The 21,278-nt window shown below is 51.9% G+C and overlaps 1 protein-coding gene across 3 annotated transcripts in view; it reads left to right on the top strand.

Moving 5' to 3' along the window:
- The window catches only part of AP2A2 (adaptor related protein complex 2 subunit alpha 2), a 91,498-nt gene extending 70,427 nt beyond the window's left edge, over window positions 1-21,071 (top strand). For all 3 annotated transcript variants that reach the window (XM_055311249.1, XM_055311254.1, XM_055311261.1), the window contains 14 exons: window positions 1,127-1,295; window positions 2,515-2,652; window positions 5,164-5,346; window positions 5,860-5,957; window positions 6,380-6,611; window positions 6,711-6,878; window positions 12,260-12,420; window positions 15,398-15,480; window positions 17,336-17,425; window positions 18,260-18,383; window positions 19,673-19,789; window positions 19,879-19,948; window positions 20,074-20,208; window positions 20,898-21,071. In XM_055311249.1, the coding sequence (XP_055167224.1) occupies window positions 1,127-1,295; window positions 2,515-2,652; window positions 5,164-5,346; window positions 5,860-5,957; window positions 6,380-6,611; window positions 6,711-6,878; window positions 12,260-12,420; window positions 15,398-15,480; window positions 17,336-17,425; window positions 18,260-18,383; window positions 19,673-19,789; window positions 19,879-19,948; window positions 20,074-20,208; window positions 20,898-20,975 (1,846 nt within the window). In that variant the 3' untranslated portion in view covers window positions 20,976-21,071. The remainder of the gene's footprint in view (window positions 1-1,126; window positions 1,296-2,514; window positions 2,653-5,163; window positions 5,347-5,859; window positions 5,958-6,379; window positions 6,612-6,710; window positions 6,879-12,259; window positions 12,421-15,397; window positions 15,481-17,335; window positions 17,426-18,259; window positions 18,384-19,672; window positions 19,790-19,878; window positions 19,949-20,073; window positions 20,209-20,897) is intronic.
- The last annotated feature ends 207 nt before the right edge of the window (window positions 21,072-21,278 follow it).

The following is a 21,278-nucleotide window of genomic DNA, read 5'->3' on the forward strand; positions in this document are numbered from 1 at the left end:
GCGATAGTAGATGTAGAATGGTTTGCTTCCTTGCCTGTCTTCCTCAGCTCTGGTGGTCCTTCCTGCCTGTGGCCTTCCTGCCTGTGGCCTTGCGAATGATGCCTTATTTTAGACTTCCCGTTAGCATGGCAGTATGGCTCCTAGGGTAGGACTGTGGGGAGATGCCCCTAGGGTCTCGTGACTGCAGACTGCTGCACACCCCCAAGGTGGTGTGGGGGCACAGGTGGCCTGGCAGGCCCTCTCCTAGCTGCCTTCCACCTCAGTGTTTCTGGGCAGATGTAGTTTCTTGTGAGAGAATGTCCTATGGAGAGTCGTTGGTCAGCAGAGTTGGGAACTGTTAAAAGTTCTGATGTTAGAGGAAGCCCTTCGGTCTTTATTGAAGATATATATATATATATATATATATATATATATATATATATATATATATGTGTGTGTGTGTGTGTATTTATTTTTTAAAGATTTTATTTATTCATGAGAGACAGAGAGAGAGAGAGAGGTAGAGACACAGGCAGAGGGAGAAGCAGGCTTCATGCAGGGAGCCCGACATGGGACTCGATCCTGGGTCTCCAGGATCATGCCCTGGGCCAAACGTAGTGCTAAACCGCTGAGCCACCCGGGCTGCCCTATTGAAGATATTTAAAGAGCAATGACATCATGAGGACAAAGTCAAGAGTAAATAGCAGTGCAACCAGAACTCCTTGGGGAGGGGTCCTTCAGGACTCACTGATCTCGTGCCTCTGTGTCTGTGCATGTGGCTCTCAGGAGTCTTCTCGTGTGCAAGGCCTTTGTTCAGCCATTCACCAAGGCTTGCTGCCTCTGGCCAAGGTGCCTCTCTGGCCCCTTGGCGAGAACCCTAAGTGAGCTTGGCACAGAGGCTCAGGAAGGTCTCGGTTTGGGATAGTCCCTCTGTGTCACTAGCTCTTTGGAGCTGGTGGAATTCTGCAGATGAGGTGGCAGTGAACAGAGCAAATGTAAAACTAGCCTTCGTTGTAGCGGGCCCCAAGGTCTCCCTCAGCAGCGTGCTGGCTTCTGATGCCACCTGCCATGCTGACCTGTAAGTGGTCCTGTCTGTGAGGTACATGCTGAGGAACTCCCACCCACTCCCTTTCTCCTTTCTGTGCAGTGAGCCAAACCTGCTTGTCCGCGCCTGTAACCAGCTTGGCCAGTTCCTGCAGCATCGGGAGACCAACCTGCGCTACCTGGCCCTGGAGAGCATGTGCACGCTAGCCAGTTCCGAGTTCTCCCACGAGGCAGTCAAGACACACATCGAGACAGTCATCAATGCTCTGAAGGCAAGTGGTCTGTCCTCTGGGGCTTTCACTGTCTGGATGATTCTTTCTCTGCCTATGAGGTCAGCTTATAGCACGCAGTATGAAATACCATTTTTTAAAAAGATTTTATTTATTTATTCATGAGAGACACACACACACACACACACACAGAGAAGCAGAGACAGGCAGAGGGAGAAGCAGGCTCCATGCAGGGAGCCTGATGTGGGACTTGATCCTGGGACTCCAGGGTCACATCCTGAGCCAAAGGCAGGTGCCCAACTGCTGAGCCACCCAGGCGTCCCTGGAACACCATGTTTTGCATGTAACCTAGTCACGGTAGATGTATGAATCATTGCAAACACTTCTTTTTCATAGAAAAAATATTTTGTTCTTGTCTCTGAGAAAACTCCCTTTTCTCAAGGAATTTAAGTTCTAGAGCTGGAAGAGCCAAGTTGAGATGACCTGTTCCTGTTACCTGTCTTTTTTTTTTTTTTTTTTTTTTCCCACTGTTACCTGTCTTTATGGGTCTCTAAAACAGGCTTTGTGGGCTCACCGCCCATGGTGGGACATGAGGGTACTCCCAGTGTTAGAGATTGCTAGACTAGGGGCACTGGGGAACAGAAGTCAGGCAGGGATGCCACGGAGCCCCTTGTTCTGTCCCAGGCTTATGGTTAAGAACAGGTCTGACTCTATCCCTTTGTGTTTTAGCATTTTTGGTGTGTGTTTTGAATAAGATGCCACACAGGGGCTGGCAGTTAGCTTTGTGGTGTTCTGGATTCTCTGGCCCTGGTTTTGGTGTTAGTTATCAGTTATTGCCAGAAGTCAGATTTGCCCTTGCCTTTGCCTGTTCCTCGGTCCTTCAGCCATGCTTCCCAGGCTGTCCTATGCTGAGCATTGTTCCATTGCAGAAGCAGTCTAGGGTGGGACCTGAGAGTGGCACTGTGATGAGCTCCCAGGTGATACGGAAGGTGCCAGAATGTGACCATACAGTAGAGAGGCCTCTGACCTACTCCTAGGGATGCACCTTGCTTTTGGGGGGCCACGGCTGCTGGGCCCAAGTGCAGGAGTGAGGGGCTCTGCATGAGCAGTATGTGTCTGGTGCTCCCTGCATCTAGAGCTCACTGGGAAGAGCTCAACACAGTGAGCTTTGGGTGGAGAAGGGTGCCTGAGCCACTGGGGTCTGGCCACTCTGCCCACAGTCCGCTTGAGTGGCTTTTCACCCTGTGCCTCACACCCTCAGACGGAGCGGGACGTGAGCGTCCGGCAGCGGGCTGTGGACCTCCTCTACGCCATGTGTGACCGCAGCAATGCTCAGCAGATTGTGGCCGAGATGCTGAGCTACCTGGAGACGGCTGACTACTCGATCCGGGAGGAGATCGTGAGTCCGATGGCCATTATGCCGCCAACAGTCTTCCTTTTCTTAGTGTGTGATTCTTTTCTGGCACTTTTCTGGGAATCTACTTGGTTCTGGGTGAGAGATTCCTTTGCCTTAGCTTCCTATCAGCATTCTCAGTGGAGCCTTTCAGTCTTTCGGAAATGACTTTGAACAGCCTGTGTGAGCAGGGACCCTCACAGTGAGATACTTTTGCAACTCAGGTGAGCACGAGTTCAGATTACTGTGGGCAAAAGTCTGCAAGATTGAACCTTGGAATTACAGCTTACGTTCTGGGCACATGCTCCTTCCTCTCTGATATGTTGAGTACAGCCACCATTTCCTACCTGGTAGATATTTCCAGCATTAGATCATCAGCAAAGTGGGTGCATATACCAAACACCTTGTCAGAGTCACACACGTGGTGACTGTGGGGAAGGCTGTGGTGATGCAGAATTGGGGCATACCAGGTTCCTGGTATCCTGTGGTCAGCACATGGGGACCCTGAGTGTGTGTGATTCACAGAGGGCTCAGTGTGAATCTTTGTGGAGAGGTCAGTTGCCAAAGTCAGCAACCCTGCAGCCTCTGTCTCCTATGAAAAGTGTTTCTTGTTTGTTGTTCTGGGTAGCAAGGTGCAGCTGAGGCCTCGTGGGGAGCCCTGGGGAGCAGGTGTCCAGTGTGAGAGCTCACCACAAGTAACTCTCAGGATTGCTCCTAGGCTGGTGTTTGGTTTGGAAATGAAAGGCTCAGAGCTTCTGGGTATATGTGACTCTGCTTACAATCGGACACTCAGGTTTATAGGGGATCATTTATTGAATGGCTGTGGCTCCCTGGCCAGGCTGTGCCAGGTGCTAGCTCTTCAATGCTAAGTGGCGTGCTTAATTACTACATGGCCATGCTTCACTGAGGAGCAGGGCAGCCCTGGAGAAGAAGGTCAAGGAAGGCTTCTCAGAGGAAGCAACCCTGGAGCTGCACTGATGCCCAACCAGTAAAGTGAGGAGGAAGCTCCAGGAATAGACATGCAGGGAGTGGTGGGTGGTGGGGGTCATGTTTGGAGGTGTTTGGAGCAGGTCATGGGCTTAATGCCTGTGTGGGCGGAGCTGCCTCTGGGGATGGTAGTCACTGGGGCACGGTCATTATCCCTGCTGGTGTGTTCTGAGCAGAGATGGACTGTGTATTTGGGTAGGTTTTTAAGGTCTTGAATGTTAGCCAGCTCCGTGTTGGCTCCTGCTTTTCCTTTAAAATGATGAGTGATGTTCCTCAGTCAGCTTTTGTCATATGAGGAGTAAGACCAACATTCTGTTTCCAGGTCAGTGGTCTGTCTGCCCATCTGTGCAGCCTGGTCTGTATGAGGATGTGCCCTGGGGTCACACTAGCTGTTGGGCAGCCACACCTGATGTTCTGTGTGCTGCCCTGCTCACAAGGGGCCTTTCTGTCCATTGGTAAGGCAGCTCATAGGCAGGATGGCAGACCTGCTTGTAGAGTGGCTAAGGATTGGCAGGGTCAGGGCTCTGGACCTTGGGTGGGGGGCCTTGGGAGGCATTGTTGTGAAGAGCTGTGGGACTTCTGCAGGAGGTGTCAGTGAGCTTGTCAGGAGAGGGTGAAGGTGCAGGGGGGTGGGCCACTGGGAGGCAAGGAGGCAGTTTAGCATGGTGGGAGTAGGGCATGTGTGGCAGGGGCAGTGAAGATGCTGGCGGGGGAACCCTGTGTGATCAGCTTTGGGGCAAGCTCTAGGATCAAAGGATTTTAAGCTGAGGGCAGTGATGCAGAGTGAGTTTTGGAATGCTGCTCTGGCGTCACTATGGAGAGTCGGTGTGGACGCCAGAGGGCGGGCCAAGCAGTTGGATGGTGGTCTAGGCTCTAGGAAGGTGAAGGCATGGAAAAGTGTGGTGTGAGCATGGGCAGCTGTGTGAAGGACAGGGTCTAGTGTTCACAGTGGATGCTGTTCAGGGGGCTTAGTGCCCCCAAGAAGGTGACTGGGTGAGGAGACCAGGGTCTGCTCTTGGAGAGCCCAGTGCCATTGCCCCTGGGCAGTGCATGTGACCCTTAGAGTGCTCTGCAGTGTGTAGGGGGAAATGAGTGTGTGTGGTCTCCCACAAAGAGTAGACGGGAGAGTGTTGAGAAAACCTGGCCAGAGCAGGAGGAGACCCAGGGGAACCCATGCCATGGCTGTAGTCGGGTGGCAATGCAGGGTGAGGCTTTTGTGTCCTCCTGCAGCCATGATCCAGCCCTCCTGTGTGTTTTCCTAGACTGCGTCTCTCTGAGTTTATTTCTGGAGGGTAGTTTGGTTTTCCCCAGTTAAATCTGCAAGTCTTAAACTTTCTGGGCTCTATTGAGAATTGGATGGGAAGCTTCTTGCACATGCAAACTTTGGCACATGCGTCGGTCCTTCTGAACCCCTGGAGTTGACGTCGGGAAGCACCCGGTGCTGCTCCTGCTGCCGCCACGGCTGCCACTACTACTGCTGCTGCTGCTGTGGGGCCTGGAACACCTGCCCTGAGACTCTACCCTCTGCAGGTGCTGAAGGTTGCCATCTTGGCGGAGAAGTATGCTGTGGACTACACGTGGTACGTGGACACCATCCTCAACCTGATCCGGATTGCTGGTGACTATGTGAGTGAAGAGGTGTGGTACCGTGTCATTCAGATTGTCATCAACCGGGACGATGTGCAGGGCTATGCTGCCAAGACGGTGTTCGAGGTATGGTCCGGATGCCCCTCTCTGGATAAAGTGTGGGGTTCTGGCTTCCCTCATGTCTCCTACCTGCTATTCTGAGAGGTCCTCGCTCATGCTGTGGACACCTCCTCTGCCTGAGCCTTGTCTCCAGTACGAGCAGGGCCTCTATTGGTGAGGGACATGTGCCCTCAGGAGGTTGCTGATGTGCACCTGCCCCCACCTGGGGCCTGAGTAGAGCCCAGCTCTCATCCCAGGGCTGGGATTGGCCACATCGCTGCTTCTGGGGCTCCGCTGCTCCTGATGTACCTATAGAAGTGGTGGGAAGGGAAGAAAGGGGGTGGGTGCTAAAGCCAGGAGGGTCTCCTGGAAGCTTTGCTGGAAGCTTGCACTAACATACAGAAACCGACCCAAGTTCTATTTAGTTGTGGTGCGTCGTCATGACTTAGTGGCTCCACTCTGACCTCAGATGCCTCTTAGCTCTGTCACCTATGCTGTGAGCTCCTGTGCCTCGGGCTCATCGTGCTCACTGTTTTACAGGCTCTCCAGGCTCCGGCGTGCCATGAGAACCTGGTCAAAGTGGGTGGCTACATCCTGGGGGAGTTTGGAAACTTGATAGCTGGGGACCCGAGATCCAGGTGAGAGAGCCTGTGGGAGTCGGGTGAGCACTGTGTTGTGATATTGGCTCTCTGTCTCCTGGTCCTCACCTGATGGCAGAGTCAAGGCTGGCAGATGTCCTTACCTGCTTGTTGGGAGAGCCAGAACAAGAACACTTTAGCTCTGGATTCATATATTTTTATTTTCCTTCAAGCTGTATAAAAACAGAGATTCTAGTTGATGACAGCCATGTGGTCATATGGCTGACATTATTAGAGAGGAAGCTCGTAACTCAGTCCAGAGTTGGAGGTGCATGCCTGCTGGCATATTCTTCTTTTATGGGAGTGGCTCTGGCTGAACGTGGTTCCATTTCCCAGAGCCACTCCCCGCTTACCCTGTTGGTGAGATGCATGGGGTGTCTGAGACAAAGGCTGACATGCCTCCACCTGTCTCTGCCCTGCAGCCCCCTGATCCAGTTCAACTTGTTACACTCCAAGTTCCACCTGTGCAGCGTCCCCACCAGGGCGCTGCTCTTGTCTACCTACATCAAGTTTGTGAACCTTTTTCCGGAGGTGAAAACCACCATTCAGGATGTGCTGCGCAGCGACAGCCAGCTGAAGAACGCGGATGTGGAGCTGCAGCAACGGGCCGTGGAGTATCTGAGGCTCAGCACAGTGGCCAGCACCGACATCCTGGTAGGCTCTGGCCTCTCCCGCCCTGCTATGTCGTCACTTGTCTTGGGGCTGGAGGCTGCAGGGCCTTGAGCTCTGGTCACTTGGCGCTTCTTTCTCCAGGCAACCGTCCTGGAGGAGATGCCACCTTTTCCAGAGCGTGAGTCTTCCATCCTGGCCAAGCTCAAGAAGAAGAAGGGCCCAAACACTGTGACAGACCTGGAGGATGCTAAGCGGGAGAGGAGCGCAGATGTCAATGGGGGCCCTGAGCCTGCCCCGGCCAGCGCCGCGGTGGGTCCCTTCCTGATGCCAATGCCCAGCTGGAGCTCCTGGGTCGCCTGCTCCCCTAGATTCGGGGCCAGCAGAGTGTTTGCCTGGTGGGGAGAATTCTGTGTTGAGTCTGACCGTATGTGCTGAGAACATAGCGGTGGGACTGAGTCTAGGTCTTCACCTCTCCTTTCCCCATGACCTCCAGAAGCTTTTCTTACCCAGGCGCCTGCTCCAAATTTCAGGCCATCCTTCAGATCTCTGCCAAGGGTCCAGCTCTTCTCTGCCCTAACTTTGATTCAGATGTTGCAGTCACTCACTGCTCTTGCAGGACTGCCTCATCATGTAGGAGGCCTGTCCAATTACTCCTTGTTGATTTGGAGCAGACCGACCCACCTCATCCTGTTCTTTGAGGTTTTCAGTGGTGAATTGGATTAGAACCAGTTTCCCTTTTCTGTGTGACATGGTGAAAATATTCACATATAAATGAAAACATGTCCTTTGATGTTTGTCAGATGGGAGATGGAGTTCTGAGAGTTATTTCTTGACTCTTCCTGACTGGAGCAGGAGCTTTGTGAGAATGTGCACTCTAGCCCTGCCATGCAGCCACCACCTGGGTGCTGGGCCTTTCTCCCCACAACCACGGGCTTTCTGCTTGTCTGTTGCAAAAGGAATTCTAGAGAGCTTTGTTTCCTTTCTGGGATCTTGGTCCAGTGATGTGAACAGTACTTCTTAGTGCTATCAGGTGGCCATTATGAGGAGGAGTGTCAGGGGGGATGTGTGTCCATATGTGGACAGACCAGGGCTGTGGAGGTTTGCTTGTCAAGCGTGTGCTTGTGTCTGAGTCCTGGTGCTCTTTGGTGGGGTCTCCTTGCCTGTCCCCAGGTCTGCTTGTGTGCCCCTATTGACCATGTGTCTGGCCTTCGAGCTTAGGACACTGGGCCTGCCATGAACCCTATGTTCAGGCCTCACTGGGCCCTGGACTTGGGGTCCCCCCGGTGACAGAAGTCTCCGGAGCCCCGATGCCTTCTTTCTGGAGGTGATTTAAGTCTGGATCTTCTGGTGTGTTTCCGTGTGATGCCTGCTCCCTGATTTCTGGCAGTTGAATTTCACAAATTGGTTTTGTGGTGAATGATAAATACATGCTTTTTCTCCAGGTGGTCATCATCCCTTTGTCCCTGGGTAACCTACAGGGCTGGCTATTTATTTATTTATTTATTTATTTATTTATTTATTTATTTATTTATTTATTTATGATAGTCACAGAGAAAGAGAGAGAGAGGCAGAGACACAGGCAGAGGGAGAAGCAGGCTCCATGCACTGGGAGCCCGATATGGGATTCGATCCCGGGTCTCCAGGATCGCGCCCTGAGCCAAAGGCAGGCGCCAAACCGCTGCGCCAACCAGGGATCCCCAGGGCTGGCTTTTTAAACTCCATGCCTTTGCACCTGTCCCCTGGGCTCAGAGTGGACCTGAGTCTTGAAGGCAATGACTGACCTCTCCCTTCTTCTAGGTGCCCCAGGGCACATGGACACTTGTTTGTGAGGAGGTCCCAAAGGTCATCTGAGTGCCAGGGTTTTGTCAATAGATTATATTTGTGAAGTGGCCTGATGTCTGGAGGCAGTGCACCTGTGGGCTTGTGTGTGAGCTGGTGTTTGTGCTACACCAGGGTGGGTTCTTCCCTCGGTGCTGGGGGCAGTGGCTCCACTGCCAGTGGTGTATCTGAAGACGGACACATACAATGCAGGATGGGACTGTCATCCTGGAGAAACTACGATGCCTGTCTGCCTCGGGAGGCAGCCCCACACCCTCCTTCTTTCCAGCAGCTCCAGCTGCCAGCTGAGCACACATACGTAAGCACAGGAAGTAGGCTTTAATGTCAATTCTGACAATTGTCATTGGTTTCTCCTTATTTGGTTCTTGATTTTTCCTGAGAGGTGTACACGTACTAGGCCTTGGGCCACATCTGGTTTGCCCAGCTGCACCCAGGCTGTGGCCCTTGGGAATCCATTGGCCCCTTACTGATGCTGGATGTGAGCCTCACTTTGAGAAGGCGTAAGATTTAACTAGTTGTTGATAATGCATATTCTTGGGAATGGGGAGGAGGGAGGTTTTCTTGCAGGTTAATTCGGCAAATGTTTTAACTTCAGGCTATGAGCTTTCTGCTTGACTGTTAGGGGTGCCTGGTGGGTAGGTGTTTGTGGTTGTTGAGCGGATGCCCCTTCTGAGCTGAGAAATGGCAGTGCTGTGGACAGTATCATGATAACATGAGTTCTCATTTGTCCTCAGTGCTCAGATTCCTGGGGGGTCGGATCAGAGACCCCTCCAAAGGGAGCAGGAGAAGCAGGACAGAAAAGAGAAAGGTGTCTCTCTTGGTTGAAACTTTCTTCTAGTCTTCTTTCCACCTCAAAGGGGAGGCCCTGCCTCAAAATGGCATTGAGATACCTGGATTTTATGTGGAAAACTGGTGTGTTTTACTGGGGAGTAGCATCGGTCAGCATGTCTTACTTAGGGTCATGGACGATGCTGGAAGAATGTTTTCTTTGTAACAGGATGACCTCCTTGGGTTGGGTCTACCTTCCATGGGCCTGAGGCTTTGACACCTGTGCCTTCTGGTTGCTTGTCTGTGTGTGGTGAATATGCATGGTGAGTGTCTGTGATGGCGCCAGGGCCACTTCTGGTGGATATGTGGAGACTTCCCAGTCCTCCTGGGGCTTTCAGGCTGGTAGTGGAGCTTGGAGCCAACATGCACTCTGTGGGCATGTGAGACTCTCCTTGCTGTTCTGATTCCTGCTGTTGTTGCTGTCAAGGTGAGGAGGAGTAACTTGTGTGGATGGGTGCCAGGCAGACTAGACTCCCTGGGCAGGGTCTCCCTGAGTCCTGGAAGGAGGAGGAGGCAGCAAAGAGGCAGTGGATCTCAGCACTCCTGCCTTGGGGCAGACCTGCACAGGGGATCTAGAAAGGGAGTGCTTGTCCAGGTGGGTCCTCCCAACAGAACAGCCTTGCTTTTGTAAAACTCTTATAACTTTTGGGGTGCATATTTGACTTAACTGAGCAAAAGATTCTCTTTTTTTCTTCTTAAAATTTTTAAAATTTTTTAGAGAGAGTGAGCAAGCAAGGGCACATGCATGCATGTGGGTGTGGGGAGGGGCAGAGGGAGAGAATTCTAAGCAGACTACCTGCTGAGTGCAGAGCCTGATGTGGGGCTTGATCTCACAACCCAGATATCATGACCTGAGCCAAAATCAGGCGTTGGACACTTAAGCGACTGAGCCACTCAGGTGCCCCTGGACAAAATATTTTCGTACTTTAAGAAGTGTGGGGGTGCCTGACTGTGGCTCAGGTTGTGGTCCTGGGGTCCTACAGCCCTGGGATTGAGCTCCACCTTCTCAGGCTCACAACACAGCTAGGAGCCTGCTTCTCCCTCTCCCTCTGCTCATGTGTACCCATGCTCTCTCTTTCTCTTTCTTTCTCTCTTTCAAATAAATAAAATCTTAAAAAACAAAAACAAAAACATTTGAGCCCCAGGGTGCCTGGGTGGCTCAGTTGGTGAAGCTTCTGACTCTTGGCTTCAGCTCAGGTCTTGATCTCAGGGTCCTGGGACTGAGGTCTGCATTGGGCTCTGCCCTTGGCTCAGAGAATGCTTGAGACTCTCTTTCCTTCTCTTCTCTCAAATAAATAAATTTTAGGGGTGTCTGGGTGGCTCAGTGGTTGAGTGTCTGACTTTGGCTCGGGTTGTGGTCCTGGGGTCCAGGGATCGAGCCCCATATTGGGCTCCCCATAGGGAGCCTGCTTCTCCCTCTGCCTATGTCTCTGCCTCTCTCTCTCTCTGTCTCTTATGAATAAATAAATAAAATCTTAAAAAAAAAGAAATTTTAAACAAACATTTGAACCATTATTCAGGAACAGGTGGTAAAGATCTTGGAATAGGTGGCAGAGGGGAAATAATCCCCATTTAGGCTGCAGGTCTGTCAGCTATGACAGACACCTTCCTTGCATAATTCATAATGCCCCTCAGATAGTTAGACTCCAACAATGACAGTGTGGTGAGTAACTGTGCCATCAGGAGTACTGTCATAGGTGTAGCGAGGGCCAGGAGCCACCTTTAGAGGTCCCATCTAGACCCATACTGATGTTGCAGAAATTTCTCATATTCCGTCTCTTGACAGCTCCTCTGTGGTCCCTGTCCCTTCTCCTGGGGCCCAGGTGATTAGTGCCACTCCCCTTCCTGAGGAGCCCCGCCCCTCTTCTCTGCCAGCAGCCCCTGCAGGGCTGGTCTTGGTGCACTGCACACCTCCCTCCCCTTCTAGCCTCAGGGAAGGAGGGGCCATCACAGAGGAGGTCCTCAGCCCCGTCTGACCCACACCCTCTTTGCAGAGCGCATGTTTTGTAATACCTCCTTTACCTTGGAGTGGAGTTTGTACATGGTATTGCATAGTGACACATATAATTTTTTGGAAATTCAATGTACTAACTAAATTTGAAAGAGGAATGAGCAGTTATTTATATTAATATTGATTTTCATATGTAACTGGTTAGTATGGCCACACTGGGAGCAAGCAGGTGGTGGGCAGAGGCCTTGCCCATGGGTGTGACTGACCAATGCCCAGGGTGGGTGCCCATGTGCTGAGGAAAGAAAGGGAAGGAGGAAAGGCCTCCTTCAGCTCGTAGGGTAGCTGCGTTCCTGGAAAGATGAATGTACATGAAAACCCAGCCAAATATTCATGCCGCAGTGTGAAATGGCATCAAGATGGAGTCTTGGATAATTCCAAACTAACTTGTATCTTCGTGAACACTCAGTGGAACACTCAAAAGTCATTCAAGATGAGGGCTGAGCTGCTCATCCCTGGTTCTTATGGCAGCACTGCTGTAGCAGTAACCAGAGCCCTGCGGCCTCTCAGATGCAGGGTCAGAATGTATGTGTCAGCTGGGTGAGTGCTTAGTCGGGGGCGTGGTCCCTCAGTGGTTTGTTTGCTTTGTCTTTTGCTTAGTATCAGAAGCAATTTTTTTTTTTTAATGTATGTTCTATAGGGTTTTTATCTGTGACTCAGTAAGACCTACAGTTAAACCAAGAGTGTGCCCTGAGTTCCTTGCTGACTTCATCTCTCACACTGACTTCTGCTTGGGAAGGTTGACAGTGGCATGTGGGGTCTTCTTTTTGATCTCTTGCGTGGCAAAAGCATTCCCATTTAAATAATCTTTGTAAAAGAAGGTTGACTGTTTTTCTAGTTGTGTGAGATTGTGACTGATCCTCCAGCTCTGGCTTCAGGCTTGACTTTGGGGTGCAGACACCGCTCCTGTGCTGGACACTTGCCCAGAGCAGCCTGGTGGGAGCTGTGGGTGGGGAGTGCAGGCGATGGTGTGCCCGGAGGTTCCCCACTGACCCTCTTTTTCCCTCTTTTCCAGTCCACACCTTCTCCATCCGCAGACCTCTTGGGTCTGGGGGCTGCACCACCTGCCCCCGTGGGCCCCCCACCTTCCTCTGGCGGGCTGCTTGTGGATGTGTTCTCAGACTCACCCTCCGCGGTTGCACCGCTGGCTCCCGGCTCTGAAGACAACTTTGCCAGGTAGTTGGTCTCTCATATCCTCAAGACAGGGACCCTCTCGGCCTCTGACCCCTGCCCTGGGCCCACAGTCAGCACCAGCTGGTTGGAGGGGGCCTCGGTCCTTCTTGTCCAGGCCCCTTCCTGGCAGAGCTCAGGGCGCTAGCCATGCTAGGCAGGTTTGCTCCTGGACAAGCCCTGCACCTTCAGGAACTGTCAGTTCTCACTAGAGAAAGGTAGCAACTTTCTCAAGAAGATCAGGTAAAAAAAAAAAAAAAAGACCATAGGGGCTGGCCATGAGCGTGTGTACCTCCATAGCTGTGCCCCTGGTGCCCTACAGCCATTGTCTGGCCTGCACCCCCAGCTCCGGCCACAACCCCCCTGTGTGTGCTGTGTGCCTGGTGGGTGTCCGACCTTCCCTTTGCGTTCAGACACACTCCTCTGTTGCACCCTCCCACTGTATGTATCCCAGTCTGTCCTGAGGTGAGGTGTGTTCGATCTTCTCCTCTAGCAGCCCTGCCTTCCCTGCGTCTCATCTGGCTTCAGCGAGATGTCCTGTCTTCCGTGAGTCCTCCACTTGGCTCCTCTTCTCTGTCTTCAGGATGCCAGATGCCACATTGTTCTTCCTGGCATGTTTTCTTTCCTGCTTTTTTTGTGGTGTGGTTCCGTACCTTTTTCCTGTCTGCTCTCTGTCCCTTGTGTCTCTGCTGGTCTTAAATCTGGCCAGGAGGTGGGGGCAGGCCAGCCAGATGGACAGGAGCCTTTGTCCTGCGGTGTCATGGCCATGGCCCCAGGATTCTGGTGCTTTTGCAGTTTTTCTCTCTTGGGGTTCATAGGGTCTGCTTATTCTTGCTTCCTGTTGCTTGTTGAAGATGAGGAGGAGAGAGGCAGGTTTGGATGGATGTCAGTTACCATCTTTGGCTTCTAGAAGTGCTGAGTTGGACATTGAAAAGCACCGCAGACCCCAGGTTGTGAGGCCTTCAGTGCTGAAGCAGTGAGTGTCCTGGGGAGAGTGTCTGCTCTAAGCTGGGTGTATTGTTTTGGGCAGTGGTCCAGGGCAGGGACTTCACCTGGTGTTTGGGGTCCTCGTGTGTGTGCAGGTCTGCACAGAGTATGAGGGGGCAGGAGGCGTGGGGGCAGTTGCTGCAGCTGGAGCCCTGGCTGCTGTCTAAAGGGAGCTTGTCCGTGTCTTAGCTGCTATGGGCAGGGTGTGGGTGGAGGTGCAGGTAGCACAGCTCAGGGTGTGGGAAGGCCTTTGTAGGCGGGCGTCAGGAGCCTCTCACCCCACAGGGTCAGGCTGTGGCTGAGGCCGTCCTTCAAAACCCACCATCCAACTATGTATTGGTTGTTAAGCTACATCTATCACCTAGCGGTCAGAGGTCAATGCCCTTGCCACTCCCTTGACAAATGTCAGCTTAAACTGGTTTGCTCCAAACCAACCTGGCCATGTCCACCACCGCAGGGCCTTGCATGTGGGGGTGGGGTGCAGCGGGCTGGCCCCTCCCTGGGTCTGCATTAGGGTGAGGGGTAAGTATGGGCGGAGCAGTGGCCCTGTGGGTGTGTGTACTTAGAGCCCTGTTGTCTGGTCACTTGTGTTTGTCCCCTTGAGATCACACAGCTCAGGTGTAATTGTGGAAAATAGTTGTGTGTACTGAGTGGAAGGCACTTTTTCTATGAGGCTTCATGTGCAGCTTGAGCAGCTTGAGCTGGGCAGAGAGCCGATTGTATTGAGATAAGGGTGCTGGATGAGGTGGAAGGGCAGCTGTGGAGACCAAGGGGAACACAGCTCTGTGGGGTGGATGCCGAGGTGGACCAGGCCCAGCCATTTCTGCTGGGGTTTTCTCCATATGAGGGGGACTGCAAGGGTGTTCCACACTGGTGGGCGTGCATACACAACAGCGGCACCTGAACCCTCTGTAGGGTACCTGCAGGCTCCTCTGTACAAAACAGGGTGAGGGCAGGGAGTGCAGGCTCTGAGCTTCTCCAGCAGCACAGTTGGACTAAGAGATTTCAGGGTATGGGGGCTGCTGCCCTGGAGCATCTGTTTCTCACTGTCCCTGGATATCATAGAGGGCTCCACATGGCAGTGCACTTCCTGCCTGCCCACCCCACTGCCCACTGTGGACCGTGCCTCCTCCTCCATGTGCGGACTAGGGAGCCCCCAGAGCAGGTGTCCAGAAGGTGGGGCTGGCTCCTGCTGCCTCAGTGACTGTGCTGCACCTTGCCCCTTTTGGTCTCGATTCACCATGTAATCGTGATTTATGGTAGAGGAGGCCAGGACACTTTAAGATATATATGTAACATATGAGATAAATTTAAGCAAAACTAGAATACACGTTATTTTATATTTTCCTGATTCTGTGTAGTGTAGATACCATGTAGGGAGTCAAACCCTGGGCCTCTGTGGGATGCAGACACTAACCCTACATTGGGGGGTGGGCATTGCTTGAGGTGGCCTGGCTGCTCTGCTAGTGGTTACCCCCAGATCTGCGGCCAGCGCCCTGCATCAGGTCTGGCCTGAGAGTGTGTGTTGGGCCCTGGTGTGCATGCTTGAGTCATGGAGAAGCCAGCCCTTGTGGAGGGCAGAGCTCTGTCCTGCCCTGTCCTGTGTGACCACATCCCAGGTCTCTAGTGGGCACTTTAACTGGTGTTGTCTAGAATACTTTTCTACTTTACCATTACTTTGAGTCCCATAGAGCCTTTTCTGGCTTTTTTGTTACACTCTTTTTCAAAGCAAATCTTTATATTTTGGGGGCACCTGGGTGGCTCAGTGGGTGAAATGTCTGCCTTCAGCTCAGGTCATAGTCTCAGGGTCCTGGGATCAAGCCCCGCGTCGGGCTCCCTGTTCAGTGGGAAGCCTGCTTCTTCCTCTCCTCCTATTTTGTGTTCTCTGTTGCTATCTCTCACTCTCTCAAAATAAATAAATAAAATCTTAAAAAAAAAATCTTTATATTTTCATTGGGTGACTCTGAGGGACTTACATGCTGTCCCTTCCTCCCAGGTTCGTCTGTAAAAATAACGGTGTGCTGTTTGAAAATCAGCTGCTTCAAATTGGACTGAAGTCTGAATTCCGGCAGAATTTGGGTATGTGCTTTAATTACTTAATGAAAATCTTCAATCAGAAACTATAAGCAGAAAATATGTGCATGTCACGCATCTGATAAAGGTCTAATTTCCAGAGTACCCAGAAAAGTCCTAAATTTCAATAATTAAAAAAAAAAACCTGGTTCAAAGATGGGCAGAGGACCGGAGCAGACATCTCTCCAGAGAAGACATAGTGCTGACCAATGGGCTTGGGGAGATGCCCGATGTCACTCCCTATCAGGGACGCACAGATCAAAGCTGACATGAGGATCCTCCTCGAGTCCTCAGGACAGCTACTGTCAGCAGAATGCAGAAACCTGTGTGGGAGGATGTGGAGGGTGGACCCTCATTCACTGTCCAGTCGGCGGGGATGGAAGCTGGTGCAGCTGCTCTGGAAGACAATGTGGAGGTTCCTCCAAAAATCGAAAATGGAATGACCATATGATCCAGCAATTCCCCTTGTAGGTTTTTATCCAGAGTCAAGAGCAGGAACTGGAGTGGAAGCTCTACACCCATGTTCACGGCAGCTGATACATGGGAGCCACCCAAGTGTCCATCAGCGGACAAGGGGATAAATCTGGCCATCCACATGCTAGATGGTCACTCAGCCTGAACAAGGAGGGATGCGCTGACACCTACCACAGCATGGGTGGACCTGGGGGACGTGATGCTGAGTGACACAGACCAGACACCAGGGTACATATCCTGCAGAATTCCACCATACAGGTCCCTAGAGTCTCCAGATTCACAGGGACAGAGAGTGGACAGTGGTCAAAGGGCCGGGGGAGGGATGGGGTCAGTGTCTCCTGGGGCAGAAAGTGGGCAGTGGCCACTGGGCCGGAGGGGATGGGGTTAATGTCTACCGGGGACAAAGAGTTGACGGTGGTCACAGGGACCAGGGGAGGGACGAGAGTCAGTGTTTCCTGGGGATAGAGAGTGGATGGTCACAGGGCCAGGGGAGGGATGTGGTCATTGTCTCTGGGGGCAGAAAGTGAACAGTGGTCAGGGTTGGGGGAGAGATAGGGGTTGATGTCTCAGGGGGACAGAGTCTCTGTTAGGGATGATGGACAGTCCTGGAGATGAACAGTGGGAACGCTGCACAACAGTGTGAATGTGTGTAGTGCGCCTGAACTGTGGGCTTAGAGATGGTGAAGATGGTACATTTTATGTTACATGTATTTTACCAAATAAAAAAAAAAAAGCACTTTTGAGTGTCCCCCCAAGAAAACTGTCCACTGACTGTAAGGGTGCTGCTGGGAGGGCTTGAGGACCAAGGACTACCTGCTTCCCTCTTGGACGTCGTCTCTGAGCCTTTTGAAGATGCAGGTTTCCGTGTAGGAACAAGAGCAGGTGTGAATAGCAGGAGAGAAAGAGTGCATCTGCCTTCCAGGGATGTTTTAGGGACATTGTATGGACTAACAGAAACCTCCTGGGAACTCTGTGCTGGGAACGGGTGGTGAGGTGTCCGTCTTCTGCGCTGTGACTGCCCCCTGCATTCAGGGGCCAGGGGGTGGAGCTGCAGTTTGTCCTCAGTGGGGTATTTGAAGTTTACTTTCCATTCTGAGCTCAGAAGGTCCAGCCATGCTGACCAGGGGCATTGGTATTGGGGAGGCAGGTCTGGCCAGGCCTCCTTTCGAGCTCCCAGGTCACTGGTCCCAGTCAGGGTGCTCTCCCAAGAAAGGCCACATCTTAGATGGAGAGCTGGTGTTCTCCCAGCAGGGGGCACCATGACTCCCTGTCCACCCGTGACCCTGGCCCTCCCCTGGAGTTTGGATGATAACAGTGACTCCTGTGGTTTTCACTGTCAATGTTCAGGATGTGTGTGAAACATTGTGAATCGTGGTTTCCCTTCTAGGTCGGATGTTTATATTTTATGGAAATAAGACCTCCACGCAGTTCTTAAATTTCACTCCAACACTGATCTGTTCAGACGACCTTCAGACGAATATCCTTGGTTTCATCTCTTCTGTGTCCCCTGGCAGATGGGCATTTGGGATTTAGTGGAAGGTTTTGAGGAAGTTGTTCTTTATCAGGAGAGCCAGGTGTTCTGGGGCTGTGGCAGCGTTGAGCCACTGTCTCTCATTTCGAGGTAGCTGCTGGTAGCATGTGGGAAGCTGGCATGCAGGCATCTGCTGCCGGACTGTTTGGTTCCACAGACTCACTTTTGTTTTCCCTTTTTTCATTCTCCTGTCACATGATGTTTAAGCCCCTCTGAGCTCTGGTCTCCTCCGGGAGTCTTCCTGAGAGAGCGGCTGCTGATAGCAGAGTGAATGTGGGCTGTGGCTGCCTGGCCCCAGGACCTCACACCTGCGCTATGCTGTGCTGGTCTTCAGCGGCCGGGTTCAGGTTGCAGCCTTGTCCCCATAAGTACCAGAAACGTGGTTAGAGTAGGACTGGCTGATGCCGGCTCCGGTATCCAGATCTTTTTCCAAGGATGGGTCAACCGGAGTGAGGCATGCGAATGCCCCAGCTCACACAAGGATACTGCCCGCCCTCCCATACCCCGCCAAGGAGGTGATTGAAGCAGCAACCTGTTTGCCACAGGCCAGGTCTGTGTTTTTATTTTAAGGTAAATGTTGAACATAGATTGTTAAAGGCAAGTGTTTCCAATCAGTCATTAAAAATAACGTGTGTAGGATCAACTGTATTAATGATTTCTTCCAAGATGAGGAGCATGAGCTCTCTTATAGACCCCCTTCTATAACATTCCGGGGCTTACTTGGCTTGGGCATAATTCTCCAGTGTTGACATGTCAACATGGCCTCCTTGACACATACACATCTGAGCTTGCAGACCAAGCCCGTGGACCCGACTGTGGATGGTGGAGCCCAGGTGCAACAGGTTGTGAACATAGAGTGTGTGTCTGACTTCACGGAGGCACCAGTCCTCAACATCCAGTTCAGGTAAGGAGCTCATGGGCCAGTGAGTTGAATGACCAGCCTGCTTTGGCTTGGAGCCTGGGGTTGTGGGGTCATGCCTGCACAGAGCCATGTCCTTGGGAGTCCTTCGTCCTAGGCAAGTCTCCACATCCTTCCTTTGGAGGTTGTTGTGAGGGCTAAGTGGGTAACCCAGATGAGTGGCAGCACCCACCATGCACACTGCAGTGTTAGGTGCACAGCATGTAGGAGGTGTGTGCAGGGTCCTGGGAGGCCACTGTGAGACGGCGCTGTTTCTGAGGTCCTGTGCTCTTTCATGAGAGAGAGTGGGAGAGACAGAGAGAGAGAGGCAGAGACCTAGGCAGAGGGAAAAGCAGGCTCCCTGCGGGGAGCCCAATGCGGGACTCGATCCTGGGACCCTAGGATCACGACCTGAGCCGAAGGCAGACAGACATTCAACCACTGAGCGTCCCCATTTTGATTGTTTTATTTTTTTTATTATTTTTTTTTAAATTTTGATTGTTTTAAAAAGACTTCTTTATTTTAGAGAAGGAAGAGCGGGGGGCGGTGGGCGGAAAGAATCTCAAGCAGACTCCCAGCTAAGCTCAGAGTCTGATGCAGGGTTGATCCCAGCACCCCAAGATCACAGCCTGAGTGAAATCAAGAGTTGGACACCAGCTGAGCCACCCCACGCCACCCCAGTGCCCTACATTTTGATTATTTTAAAAAAATGGATTTTGTATTACTACTCCGTTCCTGGCTGTCATTTGTCAGTGAGTAGGACAGAATGTATGTGAATAACTGATTTCTATAGGGTGTTTGTACGGTTCAAGTTTTGGAACAGCATGTTTTCAAACATTAAAAACACAGAGAACTGAAGACCGTACTTTGTAGAGTTAAGGGAAATAGACATGCAAATTTTTGTTTCATTCTGTAGGCAAATGCTTTTTTTAGTCTCTCTTCATAGCAAAAAGGAAAAATCCCATACAATTTAAACCAACTTGGGAGTTGTAGGAAATGGGCTGTGAGGAAAAGTGAGGAGATGTGGAAGCCTTAGCTGGGCTATCCTGCCTGAGGCCCATCCTTGACCTAGTCTGATGGGCCTAGTGGTGTCTGGCTGGAGCAGCACCCCTGGATGTGCATATAGAGGCTGTGCCACCCTTCCAGAACATTCCATCCCCCCACCCCCTGACCATAGCAGCAGACATTCCCTGTGCCCTGCTGATTGGCACATTAGGGGTTTGGTTGTCTAGTTGAGTGTTAGGATTTCCAGCTGCCCTTGTGCCCTGCTCACTGCGTCTCCATCTTACCCGTAGGTATGGGGGAACCTTTCAGAATGTGTCCGTTAAGCTGCCTATCACACTCAACAAATTTTTCCAGCCCACAGAAATGGCTTCTCAGGATTTCTTTCAGCGTTGGAAGCAGCTGAGCAGGTGAGTGCAGGGCCATGGGGCAGAGGGCAGGGTTCGGTCCTCCCATACTGACCAGGCTTGAGGTGGTGACCCCTGATTATACCTCACAGTCCCCAACAGGAAGTGCAGAACATTTTCAAAGCAAAGCATCCGATGGACACAGAAATCACCAAAGCCAAGGTAAGGCCCATTGATGGGCATTCCCAGGGTTGGGGTGCTTCCTGGTCTCTGGAGGTTGGTCGGTTGTGTTATCGTCCCTCCATGGTCCACAGTCTCACTGCCCTGCATGCCTGTCTATTGCACAGATCATCGGGTTTGGTTCTGCACTCCTTGAAGACGTAGATCCTAATCCTGCAAATTTCGTGGGGGCTGGTATCATACACACCAAAACCACCCAAATTGGATGCTTACTGCGTTTGGAACCAAATCTGCAAGCCCAGGTCAGACTTCTTGAGGAAATTGTTATATATATCCAAGTTGTGTGCTTGTTGTGGTGTCAAGTGTGTTCTAAGTGGAGTCATCTGAGGAGTTCCCATAGATGTGTACACCTGTGTAACCTCCACCACCCTGCTGGTACATAGACCATTTCTGTCACCCCAGAAAGTTCCCTGAGGTCTGCTCTCCATCATTCTCAACCTCTTGTGGAGACCGCCCCTGTGGGGCTGCTGTTGGGCCAGCCTGGCCCTGCCCTCCAGTACTCAGCCCTGTAGCTGTGTGTGTGTGTGTGCCCTTTGGGTCCCCGTGGGCTTACCTAGTCCTATGGATGGGCACCTGGGCTCTACCAGTGTGGGACCATTCTGAGTAGAGCTGCCGTGTGCCTCTGTGCAGCTGTCTTTCCTTTACTTGGGATGAGCTGCAGGCTCCTTCGGTCTGGGCACTGCCAGTTTTCCAGAGTTCTGTGCCCCATCTGCAGCATGCTCCACGTGTTGCTGCCACTTGTTAATTGTTAAACTTTTTGTATTTTAGGTGCTTGAAAGTATACGTGTTTGCCTAAGTCTTTGTAAAAACGTGGGTGCCTCCAGGGAATTGCTGAGCAGGGGAGCCCGAGGGGCCATCTGCTGTCCCAGAGCACTCTGCTGACGGTGCACAAGCCCGCATGTGGCCACTGACCTGCCGTGTTCTGTTTCAGATGTACCGACTCACGCTGCGCACGAGTAAAGAGACCGTCTCTCAGAGGTTGTGTGAATTGCTGTCAGAACAGTTTTGATCCACGAGGATGGAGGATCAGGCTCCTGTGTCTTGCATTTTTCTTCATCTGTGTCATTTGTCTTCATTGCTGTGCTGAAATAAACAGCCCTGTGTACAGGCGTCTCTCAGCCTTGCTTCTCCAAACCAGATCCCTTTCGGGTTGGAGTGGGTATACTAGTGTGTGTTCAAGAATGAGAGGCTGAACTTGGACTACAGTGGGGCCAGAAGAAGGGAGCATGGGCCCAGGGTCGGTGTTCATAGAGATCAAGACAGTTCTGTACTTAATCTCCCAAGTAAAGGGAAATGACAAGTTTGAATGAAA

Source organism: Nyctereutes procyonoides, unplaced genomic scaffold (assembly GCF_905146905.1).
Source record: "Nyctereutes procyonoides isolate TBG_1078 unplaced genomic scaffold, NYPRO_anot_genome, whole genome shotgun sequence".
NCBI lineage: Eukaryota > Metazoa > Chordata > Mammalia > Carnivora > Canidae > Nyctereutes > Nyctereutes procyonoides.